This window comes from Neolamprologus multifasciatus, chromosome 6, assembly GCF_963576455.1.
Source record: "Neolamprologus multifasciatus chromosome 6, fNeoMul1.2, whole genome shotgun sequence".
Classification (NCBI taxonomy): Eukaryota; Metazoa; Chordata; class Actinopteri; order Cichliformes; family Cichlidae; genus Neolamprologus; species Neolamprologus multifasciatus.
Window position 1 is genome coordinate 28,595,268 of NC_140444.1, and position 21,058 is coordinate 28,616,325.

Genomic DNA, 21,058 nt, shown 5'->3' on the forward strand with positions numbered 1-21,058 from the left:
TTGTGAGATCTGTGTAGTTGTTATGTGGGCTTGATGCTGTGTGCCTGATACGTGGTTGTTGCAAGCTCAGCTTTAAATGTGTTGGTAACATTTGTTTGTTTGTGTGTGTCTGTGTGTTACAGTCGGAGATGTTGCTGCAGCACCAGTCCAACCCGTGCATCTCAGACACAGCTGGGAAAACTCCACTGGACCTCGCTTGCGAATTTGGACGTGTTGGAGTGAGTACAATAATAACTACAACTGTGTGCAAAACAGAAGATTTTTTGTACCCTATCAACAATATGTTTTACCTAAAAATGATAATTGATGAAGATGGATGTAACATCCCCATCACCCATTGGTTTTGGACTCCACATTTTAAAGCTTCACATTAAATCTTTGCTGCCACCATCTTGTTTTTTCTTTAAGCCAGAAGTTATCTTGGCCACTAACCAGGTGACGTTAACTTGCCTGTTATTTTGGATGTGTGAAACCTACTGAAAACCAGTGATTGTGAGGGAAGAATGAGTATTGCCAAATTGGGTTAGACTGGGTTCGAGGTTGATAGCAGCTGCTGGGAAAATGATTTCTAAAGCCGCAGTTACTCAGGCCTAAAGACAATTTAGTGAGCCCCAATAACTACCTCCTGTTGGTAGGAAAAAAGCATGTCTACCCCAACTGGTGTACAAAAACCTATTTGTGATCGCTTTGGTCGCTAAAATGTTGTTGCGTTGGTAATTTGTGACGAATAAGTGACGAACTTGTCTATAAACACCAGCCAGCCGCTCTCCGAGCTGTAAAGAATCTGTGAAAATTGTCACACAGACCAAAGGCAGACACCCTTTAAAATGTTGTCTGTATTCCTCAGGCACAACTTTTACTGCTAAGGCAAATCTTCCTCATTTACAGTTTGCGTTGCTTGTAGCTATCAAGTAGTTTCATACAAAAATGAAGAACTGCTAGCAACCAAAGTAATCACAAAGAGGTATTTAGTTAATTCGCTATCAACCAGTGGATGTATCATGTCCAGTTTGGCGGACAATTCTTGAACAATGTCCTTTTGATGTCACATGAAAAACCAAAGTAAATTATCGCAACTGTTAGCATGCTAACATGCTAAACTGAGATCACATTAACTCACTTGCATGTTAAGATTTGCTTAGTAATACAAAATACTTAACTACAGCTAAAGATAATGGGAATGCCATTAGCTTAGCTTTTAGCTTGTTAGCATTAGCATTAGTTTTTAGACATTAATCAAAGTATGAGACAAACTCAAATTTTGATCCAATGATGGGGTAAGAAGAAAAGTTAGGAATTATCAAAAGTACCTAATTTCCCAGGTTTTGACTGAGAGACTCTATACCTAAATGTTTATTTTAGAGTTTCCTGGTAAAGATAAGCAATGGCGACATCCATTTAATTTTAAAATTATAGGCAAAATGTTCACCTAAAAGGTTAATTATTCCAGAAACAGATTAATTATACAACAACACAGCCTAAAAATGTCTAAAATCCTAAAAATGAACAAGAACAATGTTCTTACTGAGACAGCCACATGTGGACACAAAGGTAATTCAAGGCACTAGCAGCAAAAGTGTGCACCTGTGTTGCAGCTAGTCCACAGAGAAACCAGATTTTAGTTTTAAATTCACTTTTACACAGAAGGAATTATAGAGTTAATATAAATCATGAAATGGCTTTACAAGTTACACTGTGTGTCTTTGTGTTTAGGTGGTCCAGCTCCTGCTCAGCAGTAACATGTGTGCAGCCATGCTGGAACCAAAACCCTCCGACCCCAATGGAGTGTCACCTTTGCATCTGGCTGCCAAGAACGGACACATCGAAGTGATACGGTCCAAATAACTACTCCTTTCTGTCTGCTCTGTGTTTGTTATACCTCCTTCATTAGACACTTAATCATTCTGTCTCTCCACCGACTGATCTAATTTAACGTTAAAGGATAATGCCAGTTCATTTCAACCTGGCATATTTCCCATTAACAAGGCTAATGTGTTTCTATGGGTCATGCAGGGTTTCCACTATCCACCTTGATTGTAGAGATTTGTAGAATTGAGGTGTGAACAACATACATTAGAGAAACTGGGCCAAGTCCTCTGAAGCATCCCAACAACAATGAATTATATTAAACAGTTCTTTCAAGTCTTTATTTCTATTCATTATTTTTTCTATTTATTATTTTTTTTAACAGGCAAAAACATTACATGCATAGGCCCTGTTCACATCACATAAAACTATATAATATACAAGTGAAAGATTACAGATATACAGCAAAACACAAGTTTAAAAAAAAAGAAAAATATGGTGAATTCATGAGTTGGGGTCTTTACTATAAAGTCAATTAAACATACCCAGGTTTTCTTCTTCTATGTGGCTTCACTTACCCAAGTATTGGCAATCAGGCTAGGCAGTCACCAAAGATAATTTTCAACTCGATAATTGAACCCAGGATTTACAAATCTAGCACATTCACATAAAGGATACAGTTTAGGCAGCATATGACACATCACAAACTTCAGCATCTTTTCAAAATGAAGAAAAATTACAGTATTTGAAAAATAAAAAGTGGTTTTATATTTACAGCACAGAGATAACAATGAGCCTTTACATGACTAGTCAAACAGTTACAGGAAAAAGTGATGCCTATGTCCAATAACCATGTAGTAGCAAAGGGTTGTACAAAAGGTGTGGCTGTTTTTCTACATGAGTGGATACAGGCCTATGGTATGGAGGGTACGGTTAAAAATGGGTCAGAATGTTTTTTTATGAGGTCAACAAGTACGAAGCTTAGTTGACGTGTATTAGGATCTTATAGTATCACTACATCAAAGCTTCTTTTGATGTAGATTCTGCCTGCAAGACGTGAACCTTCAAAACTGAAAACAAAAACAGGTTTAAACCTGAAGTTGCCTAGAAAGGCCCCAGTCTTCCTTTGTAGCACAGGCCACTGCACTGCAAGAGCCATTTCTCAAACCGTAATCTTCTGGCATTTCCTCTGATCCTTATCTGGGGCAAATAGCTCTAGCTGTGTTTCGAAAGACATTATTGGTCCTAGGTAAGAGAGTGTAAAGGTCTGATGCTATGTGGATTGGGCAGCAGTCTGGAACAGAGATCCGATCCAATTCCTGGTTTCTAAAACTGGTTCTTGGGTAATAGGACTACTCTTCTTTAGACTGTTAGACTGAGGTGAGATACTGTCAGGCTCACCTACATGTATGACTCCGGTTCTGCAGCCAGTCTCCTGGGCAGGAGTTGGATGTTGTTCCCCTCTGGAGATGCTCTCAGTGAGAGACCCTGCATGTTTGGTGGATAACAGGATATCTGACTGTTGTTTGCACTTATATGTCAAATATTAGGCCCAGGTGCCTTTTAGTCTTTGAGTCTTCATTCTCTTACTGAGAAATTTTAACATTCACTGGGACAAAAGCATATTAATAAGTGGGCTTTGCACCAAAACACCCTAGCCCACATGTCAATGGCCAATGTGGCTTAGACATCTGATAAAGTCCCAGTACACCCAGGAAAGGACTTTACCAAACACTAGAACTTGGTGAAGGATCGTCAAATCAGAATTTGGACACCATTCAGAAGGAGGCAGAGGATACCGAATCTGACTTAATCATGCTCTGCACCTACAGCTGCAGACGTAAGGTGGCTGCTGCCTGTCATTGGGGCCGTGTAGGAGATTTTCATTCAGACTCATGTCATCTGCAGTATTGGGGACACTGTAGCGCTCTGTTCTGATAAAGAGAGCTGGCTGGTTAGAGCGAGGTCTGGACATCTCTGTCTAGAATGCTACTCCTGTGACCTGGACATATATAAACAGCAGAAAATAGACAGATGGATCAATAGATGGTTCTGGTGAACTGTGTTAGTGACAAGTTGCTGGCTGACCTAATCGTGAGCATTTTTGAACGTTTTCCTCCTCAATTGGCAGTATAGGACAGAACATGGCAACACCATCAGTTTCCTGAGCCCAACGCTATAGCAGGCCAGTGATTTTTTTCTGTCTATGCCTTTGCTTTAATCTTCAGTTTTTTCTTCAGCCTTCACTACTACACAGTGAGCGTGTGTTTATGGCACAAAAGATTAACACATATTAGCTTTCTTGCCAAAGTCCACTTCCTCTTTAACCCCCTATAAACAAATCTTTTCCTGCAATTTGTTGAATAACCAACCAAACAAACATTTACAGGGTAAAATTCAACTGCCTATGTCAGATAACTGCGCAAAGGGTTGGCCTGTGCAAAAGGTACTTTCCTTTTACATTGTGAGTTTTAGTTACACTAGAAACATATTTTCTTTGTTTCATTCTTCCTGTGGAAGCCTGGCAACAGCTGTCAGTCAAGCACAGAGACCCCATTCACTCAAACTGGCAGCTCTTAACAAAAACACTATGAAAAATACATCTGAGAAAAAGACTGAAAAACTGGTTAATCCAAATGTCATTTTGGGGAATTTATTTCCACTTTTATTGAGTTGCATGAATGTAGATGCTTTTCTTTCATTTCTTACTTTAGAGCAGTCATAAAAAGTTATCTTGAAATATTTATTATTTTTCACTGCAGGTTGCTGATTCAGGCTGGAATAGATATCAACAGACAGTCTGAGTCTGGCACAGCACTACATCAGGCTGCCCTCTGTGGGAAGACGGAGGTAGTACGCCTGCTGCTGGATGTAAGTCTAACTATCCGTTTAATGTGTTTACATAAGAAGCTGTTGTTAATGCTGACCTCCATCCTATGAGCTGTGCAAATTCACACCCCAGCAATTGTCATTCATCTGACTGTGAGGAAACTGTGGGATATGTTATATTGTTATTGTTTATTACATAAAACAGTAGCAGGCTGACCGGCCTCCTGCCTGTCATCCAATATTCAAACCTGTTGTTCGGTTTTTAACCTTTTTTTTTTTTTTACCTTCAGATGAACATGGATGTAAATGCCTAACCCTGCCTTTGTAAAGGGCCCACTTTAAGCGTCCCCTCTCGTCCTGCTGCGCTTCACTTTTGATGTTAATGCTGAGGCAGCGCACACAACAAACATCCCTACTGTGGAATGTTCTTTGTGACACACAATTAGATTTTGCAGCTTTAATCATTTTCCTCCTCCGCGTCACTCCAGAGCGGCATCAGTGCAGGAGTGAGAAACACTCTGAGTCAGACTGCCCTGGACATCGTTAACCAGTTCACTACCACGCAGGCCAGCCGGGAGATCAAACAGTTACTGAGAGGTGAGGCCGCGAGTGCACGAGCTCGCACACCAACTCACAAATCCTTGTGTGACACATTTTTTAAACCCTCCCAGCTGGTGGCAACACCAAAAAGCTGCTTTTGAAGCCATGCCCACTTTGTGAGTGTTAAAACTATTAGGAACCTGGTTTTTGTTATTAAATAACAACATACTGTAAAAACACGTTTTTAAAATTAATTTATTGCTCTTGACATTTAAAACAATGGCATAATGTCCATTCTTATTTTGGGATTTTCTTGTATTGATTAGACTGGCGATATTTATTATGCTAATGATACTACCCACCAATATCACCTTCCCCTCCGTTCTCTTCTGTCTGCACTTTATACTCTTGTGTTGTAGATGCCTCAGCTGCAATGCAGGTGCGAGCACTAAAGGATTACTGCAACAACTATGACCTTACCAGCCTCAACATCAAAGCTGGCGACATCATCACGGTATAGCTTTATAATTAAGGTTACGCAATAAAAATATGTTTCAGCCTTTGCTGCATGTTTGCCAGTCATAATTACCTGTGTCGGTAATATAAATCTGTCTACACAGTTTAATAGTTGGGTGTTACAATGTAAGCATCACTGAGCTGAAAAGAGGTTGTGCCACACAAACGGTTATTAAAAACAAATTATTATTTTTGCCAGAGCTATGGTGCTTCTTCGCTTCACTCATATAAGAAAACACAGACATGTATGTCACTTTATTATGTTATTTCTTTATTCTTCTATATTTATTGATCTTTTTTGCAAGCTACGTTATATATATGAAAAAGTAATCACTTACAGGCGCTGTTAGCAAACACTTATTTACAGATGTGCATGAAAATACATTACGTAAAGCAGATGCAATGTTGGCTTTTGTTTTGAGGTCATCTACTATATATAATATCTATAATTTAAAAGGATTTGAATTTTATAAAAATAATTCACAAAAACTATAGACATGTTAAGGCAGTTTATATAGTATGTTTTGTGTTTTTAACCAGTTTTATAGCCAACGGCTAAAAATGGCAACGCTAAAGCCAGCCTGCTAATGTAAAAAGAGTTGTGTAATGTATTATGATTGAAGAATTCAGGGTTTAGTAAGGTGGACACTTGATAAAACACAGTTTATCTATGATATACATGGAAAATTTTAAATTATATTTTGCAAAAATGCCTCAAACTACTAACTATGCTAATGCTAGCTAATGCTAGCTGAATGACTAAATAGCATAGTGTGTTATTTCCCGCTCATTTTTTTAACTACTGCCTTTTTTAAATGGAAATTTAAACAGATATTTTCTGCTCATTTCAGCTGCTAAGTCTGAAAAAGTATAAGCAAAACAATGATAGAAGTATTTTTATAAAGAATTAACAGCTAAATTTGCTACACTGCCATCTGAGCAGTAGCCACTATTGCCATAACTAGTTTGAAGTTAGCTGGTAGTGTGAGCTTCAGAGCTAAAGATTTAAACTTGATATAGGTATGGTTTTAGTTTGGCTTTGCAGTCTTTGTTATGGAAATGAAAAGTGGCTGTAATCTTTGTACGTGCACAGGTTTTAGAGCAGCACTCTGATGGCCGATGGAAAGGCTGTATTCATGACAACCGGACAGGAAATGACCGTGTGGGCTACTTCCCCTCCAACATGGTGGAAGTCATCAAGAGGGCAGGTGACCACCCACATCACAGCTGTGTGTGTGCATGGGTGGGTGGGTGGATGCGTGTGTGAGCTTAGCAGCTGTTTCGCAGCTATAGCTGGTCATTAGTTGTAGCTAGCCGTGGCATCATCGGCCTGTTTGGGGCAGCCCATCTGTTTTCCCCACCCTGCCAGTCTCATTGATTGCATCAATCAAACATAGTCCTCTATCCGCAGTCGGCCCTGAATCACCCCTCTATATTTCTGCTCCTTCTGTCACCCTCCCTAATTAATAAACAAGTCCGACCCTGCTAGATTGTAATGTTTTTGTTCATATTGTTTGTTTGCCTTATTGCTGTAGTGATATTATATTTTGTTTTATAATGATATATTCCCTGTGGATATATGGATGTATTCTTTTCTCATGTTTTAAGTTTAATCAGCTATTATTTTGTGCATTTTCTGATTTTTTCTGATTAGACTTTTGTTTTGTTTCAAGTTGACTGATCAGTTGTTGTTGTGTTGTTGTTGTTGTTGTTGTTGTTGTTTTGCCCCTCCATCCTCCTGGATTGTTGCCAGGTCACTCCCCCTCCCAGCAGTGCCACACCCTCCTCCTCCGCAGGCCCAACCCTTGCCCCATTGCCTCGGTCAACGGAAACTCATACCCCCCCTCCAAAGTCCTTCCCCTGCATCTGCCTCCCCCTCCTCCCCTTAATCCCAACACACAGTCCCTTCCTCGGTTCTCCTCATTTGGGTACGTTCCTCTCCCTATCTCTCCTCCTTCTCTGTGTACTCCTCCTCTGTCCACTGCTCCTCCTCCTCCTCCTCCTCCTCCTCTCTCCACTTCTCAGGAGCAGCAAAGTCAGACAGGTACATACTGTAGTGTCACTTTAAGTCACAGATAAGAATCCTTTCTCTGCTTTTTTGTCAAGAACACATAAAAAGCCTGCTGTCTATCCGCTTGTGGCAACGCTTCATCAAAGAATCAGTTCAGCCAAATAAAAAAAATATTCAAAAAAGCCTAAAAAAATTGAAGCAGTCCTGTGAAAAACTAAGTACACCTCATGACTTGCGTGCAGAACCATGTTTAGCAGCGATAACTTTAATAATTGTTTTCTGTGTCACTCTAGCGGCCTCGCAATCAAGGAAGAATCATTCATACCAAAGAGACAGCACCATGTTTTTCTCCAAACACGGTGCTGTGCATTTTGACAAACATCTCCACCTTGATCTCGCCTTTTCAGAGGACATTTTTCCAGAAGTGTTCTGGTTTGTTCATATGAACCACACTGAAAATACTTAGCAATTTGTGCATTTATGACTGGCTGTAATACTGGTAGCTTAGCTGTAGCATTTGTATCTGAGGGCTTCAGCTTCCCGGTAACAAGGAAATGACGTCATTAACGTAGATTACTGATTGGCAGCGCTAACTTGAAATTTTGAGTTACTTTTCTCAAAAGTTAATAAGTCAAAATTTAGAGAAAGATAACTCAACATTTCAAGTTATAGATACTTTTTTTTTAGTATCAGAAACGGGCTTTCATAGCTGTGCTCGCTTCAGAAAGTAGAGACAAGCTTTCCAAAGAAGCCTTGTTCAGACTTTGTTTAGCTGTACTGTGATGAACTTTATATTTAACATGCTAACTGAGGCCTGTAGAGTCTGAGCTGTTGCTCTTCAGTTTCTCTGAACATTGCACAGTCTGACCTTGGGATGGATTTGCTGGGCACACCCAAGTGCTCCAGATCAGCAAACTGCTCTTTCGTGTTTGTGTGCTATTGATTTCATGCGAATGGACTGATTCTATATAGCCCGGAGTACTCAAAGCACTCTATACAACATGCCACATTCACTCTAAGCTTTTTAGTGCTTCCTAATGAACATTCATAAACATTCATACTCCGACGGATGCATCAGAGAACCACTTGGGGTTAGTATCTTGGTTAGTACTTGGCATGCAAACTGGAGGAGCCAGGGATCGAACCACTAACATTCCCATCAGTAGATGACCTGCTCTACCTCCTGAGTTACAATGTGGAAGCAGTAATGGTGTACTTAGTTTTAAACAAGACTGCATATTGTCCCTTGAAGACTTTCTTTTTTACATAGCCATATGTGCTTGAGGCAGTTCTTCATTAAAGGATCAGTTCAATCAAATAATTATTTACAAAAAAAGGCTAACAAAATTTGTAATTTATTCACATATACATTTATCTAGCCCGTGTGGGTCCTAACTGACTCAAAGCTTTGTTTTGTTTCTTTAAATGTGGGGTTTTTTGACGACTAAGGCCATGAAAGTAATGTAGATTTCTTATAATTCGAGTGAAATGACCCTTTCATTTATCTTACTCGACATGCTGTGTGTGTTATAAATAACTTGAGAGGCCGTATTCAGCATTTTTAATCAGCGTTACAGTGATTAAGTAGAAACACCACACGTCACTGGATGTGTCATTCACAACAGCTTCATGGTGTTTTGACCAAAAGGGTCTGTGGGTTTGTACAAGCCTCAGGACTCCCACTATGAGTAGCATGTTTATGCACGTGAGCTGAGTGAGTGTATCTCTGCGTGTGAGTCTGTGCCTTTTACAGTGTTTAATCACAAGCTCAACACATTTACTGTATGTAGGAAACAGCAGTACACATTATTATCACTCAGATATTGTTTCTGTTTCTGCATTTTTGCTAATACAAAGTTTTAAGTTTAAAATACTAAGACCAAAGGAGTAACAGATGTGGGGTTCTGTGTGTGTCTCTGTGTGTGAGACAGGTTCACGAACTGCAGAGCTGAGTCCTCAGGGCTCTCCCACTTTGGGACAGCAGAGCAGCACCAGTGAGGACATCTGGGTGCTGCGCAAACCGCTGGCAGGTAAACTGAAAGTGTGCTTTTGTGGGGAAAAAAAGGAAATGATGTGTGTCAGACACGTTGTGTGTGTGTGTAATGCTGCGTTCTACAACGTGTGTTTATGTGTGGAGGTGGCGAGCGCAGCGGCAGCGTCGGCAGCCTCGGCAGCGTTCGGTCATCGAGCAGCTTGCAGGGCTCTGGAAACACGCATGTTTTGACCACTCCTGCACCCAGTCCCCACCCTGCGCCCACGCCAGGGGTCAACACCCACGGCCTTAATGCTCCCGGCCTGCATGCACAAGCAGAAGGAGTCAAGGTAAAAGACTCCTTGCATTCAGTTGTGTTTGCACACATTTCATGACATCGCTGCTGTTTCCTTACAAAACAACACACACACACACCGTTTCTGGGAAACGGCAAAACATTTCTAGGAAACAAACACAACTGCAGTTCATGTGGTAACCACAGTTCTGTTTCCTGCTCAGTTTGTTCTTCCGTTGGCGACAGGTTGTTTTTTCCTAGCAGCACACGAGGTGCATTGTGTTTGTTTGGATACAGTGTAGCAGCTAAATTCAAGTTAAGCAACTCAACTTTGTCTTATTTATCGTGTTTTTGCACCTCACCTCCACAGTGAGCTGTTGTCATAGGTGTACCGCTGAAACACCTCCACAGTTTGTTTGTTTTCTGCAAGTGAGGGAGTAGAATATTTCTGTTTGCATAATGTGATTCTATTAAATAGATCTTCTTAAGCATCCGAACATCCAGTCATCACTAATGCATATGGCATGTAGCCATAACAAATACAATCAACTGCTATATTTAAGGTCCGCTGACTGAGTCACAATACAAACTGAACTAATATTCAAGAAAATATTCCACCTTAAAAGGTGGCTGATAAGCGTGTTAAGATCAAAGGCGGCAAAAACTTCCTTTCATTTTGCTGATGAAACACCTGTGATGATGGATGTTAACCAAAACAATTGAAAACACAATTTTTGGTCTTTGTGAACCAGAGTTATTATAGTTTTGTGTTTTCTGTTAATTTTTATTTCTATTTCATAATGACTTTTTGTTTTTTTATTCGGTTTTAGTTTCAGCTATTTTCCAGAGTAGATTTTCTTATTATAGTTTCGTTTTTTACCACCTGCCAGGCAGGCGAGCGACGTGGACACCGAGGTTTGTGAATGCAAAGCAGCGTAGGAGATTCAAATTGATACCATAGGAGTATCTACTAAAAATCTTAGACAGGTTTGATCTCAGTGACTTTGACCTCAAGTCAAAGATTCCGAAAATCTTCTAAATGTGATAGCGTATAAGTACAGCAAGGACTTAACGAGTATGAATTGTTTGGACGGGGTTGCCTGTTCTCTCTAAGAAGAACATGGCAGCACAGGTTAGGATTGCAAAGTTCATCATCTGAACAAAGCGCAAGACTTTTGGAACAATGCATTTTGGACAGATGAGACTAAAAGTGACCAAACACAGCAAATCAGCACAAACACCTCATACCAACTGGCAGCACGGTGATGGACGGGGAATGATTTGGGCTTCGCTTGCAGCCACAGGTTCTGGGAACCTAACAGCCACTGAGTAATCATGAACTCCTCTTTATACCAAAGTCTTCGAGAATCAAATGTGAGACCATCTGTCTGACAGCTAATGCTGGGCTGATAGTGGGTCATTCAACGGGACAGTGATCCCAGGCACACAGGATACCTTAAAAAGAAAAAACACAAGGTGCAGTGGTCCAGTCAAAGTCTAGACTTCAGCCTCATTGAAATGCTGAGGTGGGACCTTAAGAGAGCTTTGCATAAATAAATGCTCACAAACCTCAAAGAAATGAAGCAACGCTATAAGAAGAGTGGGACATAATTCCTCCACAATGAAACAAGGGAGTGATAAAGTCCCACGGAAAGCGATTACTTCAAATTAATGCTGCTAAATGTGGTTGTGCAAGCCACTGAGTCATTGGGTGTACTTGTTTTTCTACGGGACTGTATGACATTCACCCTTTGACAGCTCATTATTAATTCATGTGTTATTTTACCACACTGGAGAGTAAGTGAAGGGGAGAGAGAGAAAGGGACAAATCCAGGGAGCATGATGTGAGGGACAGGCAGATGGAGACGAAGCTGCAGGCACAGATGAACTATTAACATAGCGTCAGTCTAATATTTGATTGTAAGTGCTAAATGCACTGGTTCTTACCTCATTCACTCATTAGTACAAGAATTTTTTTAAGAAAGTGCTTTCTATCTAACTTGCACCCACATTAATACTGATGAACACATCAGAGAACGTGACACCAACTACCACCTGAGCAACAGCTAATCAGGATGCTCAGTTATAGAGTGCTACTTGCATGTCAGCCTGCCACTACAGCAGCAGCTTTAGCAAGCAGCACTGCACCACTATTTTTTAACTGCACAGTTAAAGGTAACCACCCATGATTTTGAGTCTGATTTCAAGCTAGTTTCCGCATTTAGCTGCATTTAAATGTGTCGCCCACTGTATTAAATTACATCGACCGCATGTGGACAATTCTTATATAAAGCATAAACATCTGTTGTGCTTTTCCTTTCTGTACATCCTGCTGTTCAGCACATACTAAATGATATTTTAACAGTCTGTAAAAAATGTGTATTTCCTGTTTGTTTTTTTTAGTGTCTTGCATTTAAGAAATGTCTTGCTGGTATTTCTGCTGTACCAGAAAATTGTAGGACACACAGGAGGCAGAGTGCTGAGTACTGAGCTGAGTCAATGACCACCTCTGGGATTTGAACGATTATGCTTGAGTAAATGTTTCTCAATGTGAGCGTGTGTGTGTACATATGAGCATATCTGTGTGTGTTTTTGCGTTTCAGCTCCTGGCCACTGTGCTGTCTCAGTCGGTAAAAGCCAAGGAGCATCTCTTGGAGCAGTCGCAGTCTGTGGAGCAGTCAGCAAGTAAGCACACACACTCATGCAAACACGGCGTAGCGCGATATCGCCGTCTGTATTTGAAGTATTCATTCATGTCAGCTTTAATTTAAGTGTGCTGCTGAAGTAACTTAAGCACAGATGACAAAGTTTGTCTCTGCCTGCTTGAAAGGAAACTCGTGCGATCAGTTAATTTGGAAAAAAAAAACTGCTTTTGTCTGTAAGTGATGACAATTAAAAATGATCAAGGCAGTGTTCACAAGCACAACAAGCGCCTCGAGGCTTGTTTGGATTGCTTATGTGAATCACTTTTTATTCTTCAGCCTGGCCCTCTAAAGATCACATGTCTGTTCATATCAGACACAAGCAGCATTTCCAGTCTCGGTCCTTTTAGAAGAGTATTTCAAGTTATTCTTCATTTCTAAAAAGCTGCTGTAAGCAGCCGGGGACATGGCTTCTTGGGATGTCATGGATTCTTTCATGTTCTCATGAGTCAGAGCTCTAGCTGTAGCCGCAGAGGTTTGCTTGCAATAAGCAGAATAAAAAAACTGCTCAAAGAAATTCAACAGATTACGTTAAACTACCAGCTTAAAACTATTAATTTACATATCTAACGTTCCTGTGAGCGTGTAATACATTTATCTTGCAGAGGAACCACTTAGTTTTGATCGATTAGTATTGCAAGAGTGTGAAGCTAAAATGTCACGCTCTTTATGTCTCATAGTGTAGTTATTTTGCGATACCGACACCGATACTGATGCTGATATTTGGTGATTTAAAAATGCAATGTCTTCTTTTCTTTTAGACACACAATCATAAACAGACGTCCTTGACATTTGTTATATTTATTTGTTTACACATTCTCGCTCTGCTTGGATCAGCTGCAGAGCGCCCTCTGGTGGACAAACTATACCTTTCGTGTATCGCTTCTTTTTTAATTTTAATTTCTCAGCCGTGATTACTGCTGGTTAATTCCAGTAAATGGCCAGTATCGATCAATAATATTGATCCTTGTGTTTGAGTAAGTAGTTTTCAGTGATCCCTGATATCATCTCTTTGATCAAAACTAGCTGCGATACAGCACTAAAAACTGAACCATAGACAGATGTTGATGTTGTCATGCAGATTAGAGATCTCATCAGACCATCTCTTACAAAGTGAGTAATACAGATTTTAAAGAAGGAATTAAATTCACTTGGCTTTTGGGTTTTTTTAATCAGTAATGTCTATCTTTTTTATTGGGGCCTCATATTTTTACATAAAAGAATCAACATCCATAAAAAATGAGTTCTGCAAACTCAAGTAACAAGTATGAAATAGTTGCCAGAAATGTGAAATTTGGGGGATTTTTTGCACATATGAAATATAATTTGAATGCTTTTCACTTCTGCTACATCAGTATTTTTGTGGACTTCATTCCTCACAGTAGCACTGCATGTGTCGGATTCAGTGCATTCAAATAACACTGATGATGTAGCGGTCTTGTATGAAAGGAGATGGACTTACAGGCGTTACAGGGTTGATATATTTGGGAAGTTTTAACTTCAGACTCATTAATTTTACAGTCAAAACTTTAATGGTTGTTGTGGATTTGAACCAGCTTATAAACCTTATTTGTTACAAGCTGTTTGCAGGTCTGCATTACAGCAGGTGAGTGTTCACTTGGGGCTACAAAGACTAGCGTAGCATTGAAGCAAATGTTCTGTATTAATGTGCACGTACAGTTCGTGGTGTAGACGCTTTCACAGTGTCTCAAGACTCCCACTTAAATTTGGGCACTTTGTAGCTGTAGCTGTTTTACTAATCTCACTTTAAAAGAAGCCCATAAATTAGCATGTTTAATCCGCTGTCATTCTACTGGTTTAAGTGTTATGTGGGAAGTGTAGTGCTAAAACAGCTCTGCCGAGCCAGCCAAGTATAAAAGCTGTTAAGAAGGGCTCCATAGGCAGTGGGAATCTGGCATGGTTTCCTTTCTCCTGCGCTTCTCCCACATAAGAATCCTTTAGATCACCACATAATACCATTTCTTGGCTTTGCAGCGTTTTGAAAAGCAAACAATTATGAGATAAGTTACTGTTTCTGATCTTTTTTAGGTTTCTTTGAAGTACAGTTAATTTCCTAGAACAGCTGTTTAGTGATGGTAGATTTCATCGGACCACGATTTCACATGAAGCCCTTAATTTCTTAAACAACTCAATAGAAATAATAAATAGGCGGGTGTTTTGTAAACAGCTAGCTTTAATGTGTAATTAACAGAAAAATGAAAATTGTTGAGAGTAATGTGATTTATTCTTTGTCCTTTCTTTATCACTTCAACCTTAAGGCTCTTCCAGCAGCACGGTTCACGAGCAGCGCTCGTTTGAACGGAAGGCCGAAGAGGATGATGGGAAAGTGAGTTGTATCTTTTTTTTTCTTTTCTTTTTTTTCGGTGGATTGATTCATTCCGGTGCTTCCATTTTTCCGTTTGCTTCTGGTTCTTCTCAAGTAGCAGAAAGAACGTCTGCAATGGTGGGGTTTCAGTGGGAAACACGGTGGTTGTGTTGCACCTGAAAAGATGGCACGCTGAGGCTGGGCATGCGAGTGTGTCACCATGGAGACAGGCAGAGTGACAGACACATCGAGGAGTCAGTTGCTGTCTTGCCTTCTGTCCCTCCCCCCTTTCCCTCTCCCTTTTCCCTCCCTCCCCTGCCCTCACACCGCACTGAGACACCCACATGCTCCTGGCAGTGCTGCGTGTTCTGTGGAGCTCAGGGCTGATCTGCGTGCTGCGTCCTAGCGTTTCCTCACTGACTGACCTCAGCGCTCTATAACATGTACACCGCTGAAAATATAACACATATTTACCGGTGATTTAAAGAAAATTATTTTGTTAGGTAAAGGTTTATTTAACCCCAAATCCCCTGGAAGGGTGTAGTGTCACAACATCAGGTGCTTAGAGTTTTGAGATCTCTACCACGAAGACTTCTGTCATTGCTAAATACAAGGAAGGGGAATGAAGATATATTTATGTTGTGAACAGTTTGCCCAGCTCTAATTAACCAGCAGCAGAGCACGTAGTAATCCTTGTGGGGCTTTCTTTTTAGGGCCAGTCGATCTGTTTTGTTGTGTTTGTGAGTTTTTTTAAATGCCCGAGGACTAGAATCAGCAGGCAAAGACTCCAATCTTGCACACTGGAAAATGGAAATAGGTTATGAAAAGATTTATGTTATATAAACATATTATTGCCTTGAAACCAGTAATAATGTTGAATACAGTTATTCTGAAACTGATGGCCCATTATTATAACTGGCTCATTGGTCTAGGGGTATGATTCTCGCTTCGGGTGCGAGAGGTCCCGGGTTCAACTCCCGGATGAGCCCTCATTTAATCCACCCACAAACCAAGTACTGGTACCTAAGTCCAGATCAATAGGGAGGGCTATGTGAAACATTTGCAAGGTTAAACATTAAATTTTCATACTAGATGCAAGTCTGGTTTAACGATCGTCACTGAAGATGAAAAAAATGAAGGAAATCTCATAAAGATGCTTTTGGCAAAAGGCTAGAAGGGCGAGTAAAATTGAAGGCTTACAGGGAATTAGTGAGACCCGCTGTGACGTATAATGTGGATAACAAAAAGACAGGTGCCAGACTTCAAGGTTTTTGACCAGAATGGAGGGGGTCAGCTCAGGTTGATCATCTTGGAGACAAAGATAGAGAGGCAAGGCTGAGATAGTGGGTATGTTGGACAAAGGATGTCGAAGATGGAGCTGCCAGGCAGGAGGAAAGGAGAAGGAACACAGAGTAAACTCATGGATGTAATGAAGAATGACATGAGGAGGGTTGGTGTGACACAGAAGGATGCTAAGGACAGGGTGAGATGATTCAGTGTGGCGACTCCTAAAGGGAACCACATATTTGTATGAGTATAATTTGCTTACTGAAGATATGCTTTTATTTATATTTGTTAATTGACCTGCCCAGGGACAGTGTTTTGCCCTGTAGTGCTCTGCAACAGTCATGTGACTGAAAAGTATGAATTGAGATGACGGTGGGATGTAGCTCAGTGGCAGAGATCTCAAAACGTAAGAGGCTAATTAACACTAGGAGCAAGCAGGCATCTTATATTTGCACTTACTTTGTAATCTGCTATCCAGAATGTGTCTTACTGTTTGTACAAACCCTAGAGGATAACCAAGAGTACTGTGTGGGAGTGAAACATTATTTGGAAAAACTATTATTATTATTATTATTATTAATATTCCTGACAATCTTGAAGTCATTTCAGGCAGAGTTTGAATAATTGGAGGGATTATTCTTCTTATGTTTTATTCCCTTTTTAGTTAGAACAGCTCCCCTTCATGTGTTCCAGAGTAGGTTCCCTTTCCTTGCTGGCTAGGGCTCCGTTTGGGAATTTCCTTAGATGTTTCTGTGCTGTCTTCTAGAACAGTCCTCTCTCCTGTGTTGTAGAGCGGGCTCTAGAAGAGGCCTGTGGACTCTTCTAGAAGCAGGCAGTAGCGCTCTGTGTTCTCTGTTCTAGAAGCAGGCAGTAGTGGCGTGGCTGGGTGAGTTTCAGCTGCAGTTCTACACCACCCACTTCCTCACCGCGGGATATGATCTAGACACCATTAGCCGCATGACCCCTGAGGTAAGGTCATGACCCTTGACCCCCTCACGTCCCGCCCCTTGTCTGTCAAGGCTCCGCCCAGCACAGCTATCAAAAATCAGCTCCCCACTGACCTGGATGATGTCATCATGACCCTCCTGTCTCTGTCACCTGACCCCCCGGTGTGAGTCCTGAGCCTCAACCAGTCACTTCTCATGCTCCATCTGCTTCATTTACATACCTGTGTTCACACATGGCCACGTGTTCCAGTCTGTGCTGTAAACACTACTCTGTGTTTGTCCTTGAATGTGGTTTTTAATGTGATTGTGTGTGTGTGTGTGTGTGCACTGAAGCAAACACAGTGCTATGATGTAAACGTCCCCAAAGGACAGGCGACACTCATCAGAGATTATCCAAAGCCAAAATATTCCCGAAGGCATATCACGTGTGCAAATGTCCGAGTTGCCTGTAAAAACTGCTCACATTTGAATAGAAATGAAAATAAAAACATCTCCAGTAGAGGTGGTGAGTTCATAATGTGACTGAGTGTGCTTTGCGTTGAAGGATCTGACGGCAATTGGGGTCATGAAGCCCGGACATCGAAAGAAGTTAATATCAGAGATCAGCAAGCTGCCCTCCACAGACTGGCTGCCCGACCACAAGCCTGTAAGGATGTTAGCTGCTGCATACAATCTAGAATAAGGAGGTCGGACGAACACAAGAGCGCAGACGCATCCAGCTCACGCAGCATCATAACTGTGCCTGTGTCTGTCTGTCTTTGTGTTTAATCAAGGCTAATCTGGCAGACTGGCTGTCTCACCTGGGCCTTAGTCAGTACTACCAGGTACTCGTGCAGAATGGTTATGAGAACATTGACTTTGTCTCGGACATCAGCCTTGAAGATCTGCGAGAGATTGGCATCACTAAGCTCGGTAAGATAAAACGTCATTATTAAGATTATAGGCAATATATTAACTTAGCAACACAAGTTCTATAGAATAGTGCGACCGTTCATTAGGAAGCCGGGTTCCTGTTAGTCGCTCTTAGTGTCTTTGTTCTGTGTTTGTTGTTTAAAAATTGCGTAGATATGAACAGACAGATGGATCAATTGCTTTAAATTGGCTGAAATGTGTCGAAGCGCATTTCAAGCTGTTCTCTGTAATCACGTGTAACCATTTGTGTGTGAGAGATACAAGAATTTAATGTGAACAAACGTATAAACGCATCACAGAGGGAACGTTGAGATTTAAATGAACCAATAAAGCGATAACAGACGATTATGCGCCCCATCATCTTCAGCCTGTTAAGTGTCTACTGTTTGCACCTGGTGAAGACGCTCTGTGTGACTCATTGTAACCAGCTGTCAAAACAAATGTAAAAATCGTCTCGGCACTGCTCTCGCTTACAAAGCCAATCTGTAAATCGTATCTACCTCCTTTAAAAAATGTGACAGTCCCAAGAAGTAGCTCCACAAAATTTGTGTTTTTAGTATGAAAACTGTGGTCAGTGAAGAAAGATAAAAACAGAGGTTGCTTCTGCTTGTCTCCAAAAATCCTTTATCGAATTATAATGGAAGTCTATTGAACAGTTAAATGCCACTCCTCTCACTCGAACGCCTACAGATCAAAAAGTCTATATCTGCTGGATTTCAGGAAGACACTGTTGGAAAGAAGATGGATTTTCCTGTTTGAGCGCGCAGGCAGGCTGAAGAGAAATCCTTCAGATAGAATTTTTTTGCATCTTCCACTCTGTCGGTTAATTAGTCCAGTCTAGCCCCCCCTAATCACTCAAAGGGGACATTTTTTTGACAGATTATTAAATAAATGGCACAATTGAGCCAGTTGATTTGTGGTTGTTGAATTATTTTCTGATTTTACGCCAGTAGAGATTTTTGCCAGTTTTCTTGCTGTAATCTATAACTTTCAGCATATACGAGCAAAAAAACAACTTTTCTACAATGCAAGATATTATTTTAATAATAAAATAAATTATTAAACAAAAGTTTGAGGGGTGGCTCGAGACTTTTACATATGACAAAACAAGATAACAGGACTTCAACCTCTTCTCTGTAATTTGCCTCTTAACTGCAGCGATCCTTTGCTCATACCGAGGCTGCTGGCTTGTGGCTGGCTCTGAGCTTTGTGTGAGGTTGATTTAAATGTCTGAGCAAGTTGGATGTTACAAATGTTTTTGTGGTTTGGTTTGTCAAAAACCGTGAAGAGCTTCCGCACTAACGCCATGTTTGCGTGTGGCTGCCAGTGTGCACATGAGCCAGTCGTTTTAATGTTTAGACGTTTCAAACAGTGCAGGGCAGGATATGAACCAGAATTATACTACTGGAAGAATTTGGACATAACATAAAGTGGGAGCGCTGTTTAGCAACGGTCCCACCAATAACACAATAACTTTTGCAAGCCAAGCGATTAATTCATTTATGAAATTCCAATGCTGCAAGGACAATATGTATAATGCTTACCATTTATTAAAGAACAGTATCCTGAAATGCAGCGAATTCAAATTGCTGGATTGGCGGACAGAGGCGGTTTCATGCAAGTTAAGTAGATTTTTTTAAGGCGTTTTTTTCCAAAGTTGCAAAAGTATGACATCACAACAATGTCATTGGTCACTTGCAATGTTGAACCTGGAACAACATTTATTATGATGATGTGGGAACAACACCGACACGAGGATATCAGATCGTACTTGGATAATACTGTTAAAAAACAAAACAAACCTATACAGAGATATAATTATTATTCAACTTTTTGGTGGGGAGAATTGTTCCAAAACCTATGGGTTAGTTTTAATCTGCATGACTAGCGCAGAATGAGGTTGCCATTAAAGATTTGCAGTTTTCAAGAAAATGTACATTTGTATTTCATGGTGGCTTTCATGCAGAAATGCCACTCTCTCCTAGCTTTGCAGTGTAAATATAGCTTATTCTCTTCTCACAATCCTCTGTTTTGCCCCGCACTCCTGCCCCCCCTCAGGTCATCAGAAGAAGATAATGTTGGGAGTGAAGCGGCTGAAGGAGCTTCAGAGAGGAGAAAGTGGCTCCGAGCCTCCTCAGAGCCCCTCTACACCTCCATCCAGCCCGGGCGGCAGCACTACATCAGAGCTGCGGAAAGAGGCGAGGAAGCAGAGGGACGGGGTGCCCAGCCCTCGGGCCAAACCTCGCCCAGGTCTCACACACACTCAGACCCCTCCCCACACACTGACTCAAACCCCACCGCAAACGCCCCCGCACACTCGGACCCAGCAGGCTTCCCCCAGGGCTCGGCCGCGGCCATCCACCCAGCAGTCCACAGCAGACTCGGCAGTACCTCTGCTGAGGCTGCCCAACGTGGAGGAAGAGCGACGGAGAACTCACAGTCTAATTGGCTCGGAATCAGACTCTAGATATGCCACCGTGTGCCGCAGCAGCTCTTCACATACCGCTGCCGCTAATGATGTCACTGTTAACCGCAGCCAGTCATCTGTTACCCTTCGCCCCCGTAGGAAAGGTCGGCCCCCAACACCTCCTAAACGGTCCTGTTCTTCCATTACCGGGGGTGACGGGGAGGGCGAAGGGCAGGTGGAGGGACTGCTTGGGCTGCCAACCTATCGAGAGCGGCGAGCTAGTGACTGCGGCAGCCTGGGAGCTGCTTTAAGGGCTCAGGAGTCAGCAGGTTTGGAGAGGTCAGACGGGGCTTCTGGGAGTGTTCGCAGCCTCGCAGCCATGCTGGAAACATCCATCGTGAGTGGAACCAAAACGCTGCCGAAGAATCTGGGAAGCAGCACCAACTACCTGCAGGTGGGTGACAGTGACTGTGAGAGTCAAATGTATGAGTGTTTTGGGCTACATGTC

At 41.5% G+C, this 21,058-nt stretch overlaps 1 protein-coding gene and 1 non-coding gene across 4 annotated transcripts in view; both read left to right on the forward strand.

Annotated features, from left to right (window-relative positions):
• LOC146517220 (uncharacterized) overlaps positions 1-21,058 on the forward strand; it is a 44,735-nt gene that overhangs the window by 16,764 nt on the left and 6,913 nt on the right. The window contains exons 5-19 of one of the 3 annotated variants that reach the window (XM_085163090.1): positions 123-218; positions 1,714-1,835; positions 4,569-4,677; positions 5,124-5,232; positions 5,595-5,689; positions 6,785-6,899; positions 7,445-7,735; positions 9,634-9,732; positions 9,840-10,024; positions 12,573-12,654; positions 14,951-15,018; positions 17,146-17,253; positions 17,776-17,877; positions 18,005-18,143; positions 20,202-21,004. In XM_085163090.1, the coding sequence (XP_085019216.1) occupies positions 123-218; positions 1,714-1,835; positions 4,569-4,677; positions 5,124-5,232; positions 5,595-5,689; positions 6,785-6,899; positions 7,445-7,735; positions 9,634-9,732; positions 9,840-10,024; positions 12,573-12,654; positions 14,951-15,018; positions 17,146-17,253; positions 17,776-17,877; positions 18,005-18,143; positions 20,202-21,004 (2,523 nt within the window). The remainder of the gene's footprint in view (positions 1-122; positions 219-1,713; positions 1,836-4,568; positions 4,678-5,123; positions 5,233-5,594; positions 5,690-6,784; positions 6,900-7,444; positions 7,736-9,633; positions 9,733-9,839; positions 10,025-12,572; positions 12,655-14,950; positions 15,019-17,145; positions 17,254-17,775; positions 17,878-18,004; positions 18,144-20,201; positions 21,005-21,058) is intronic. The other 2 variants (XM_085163091.1, XM_085163092.1) reach the window with 2 other exon arrangements.
• On the forward strand, positions 15,915-15,986 carry trnap-cgg (transfer RNA proline (anticodon CGG)). Its single transcript has one exon. It is a non-coding gene; the product is annotated as a tRNA-Pro (tRNA).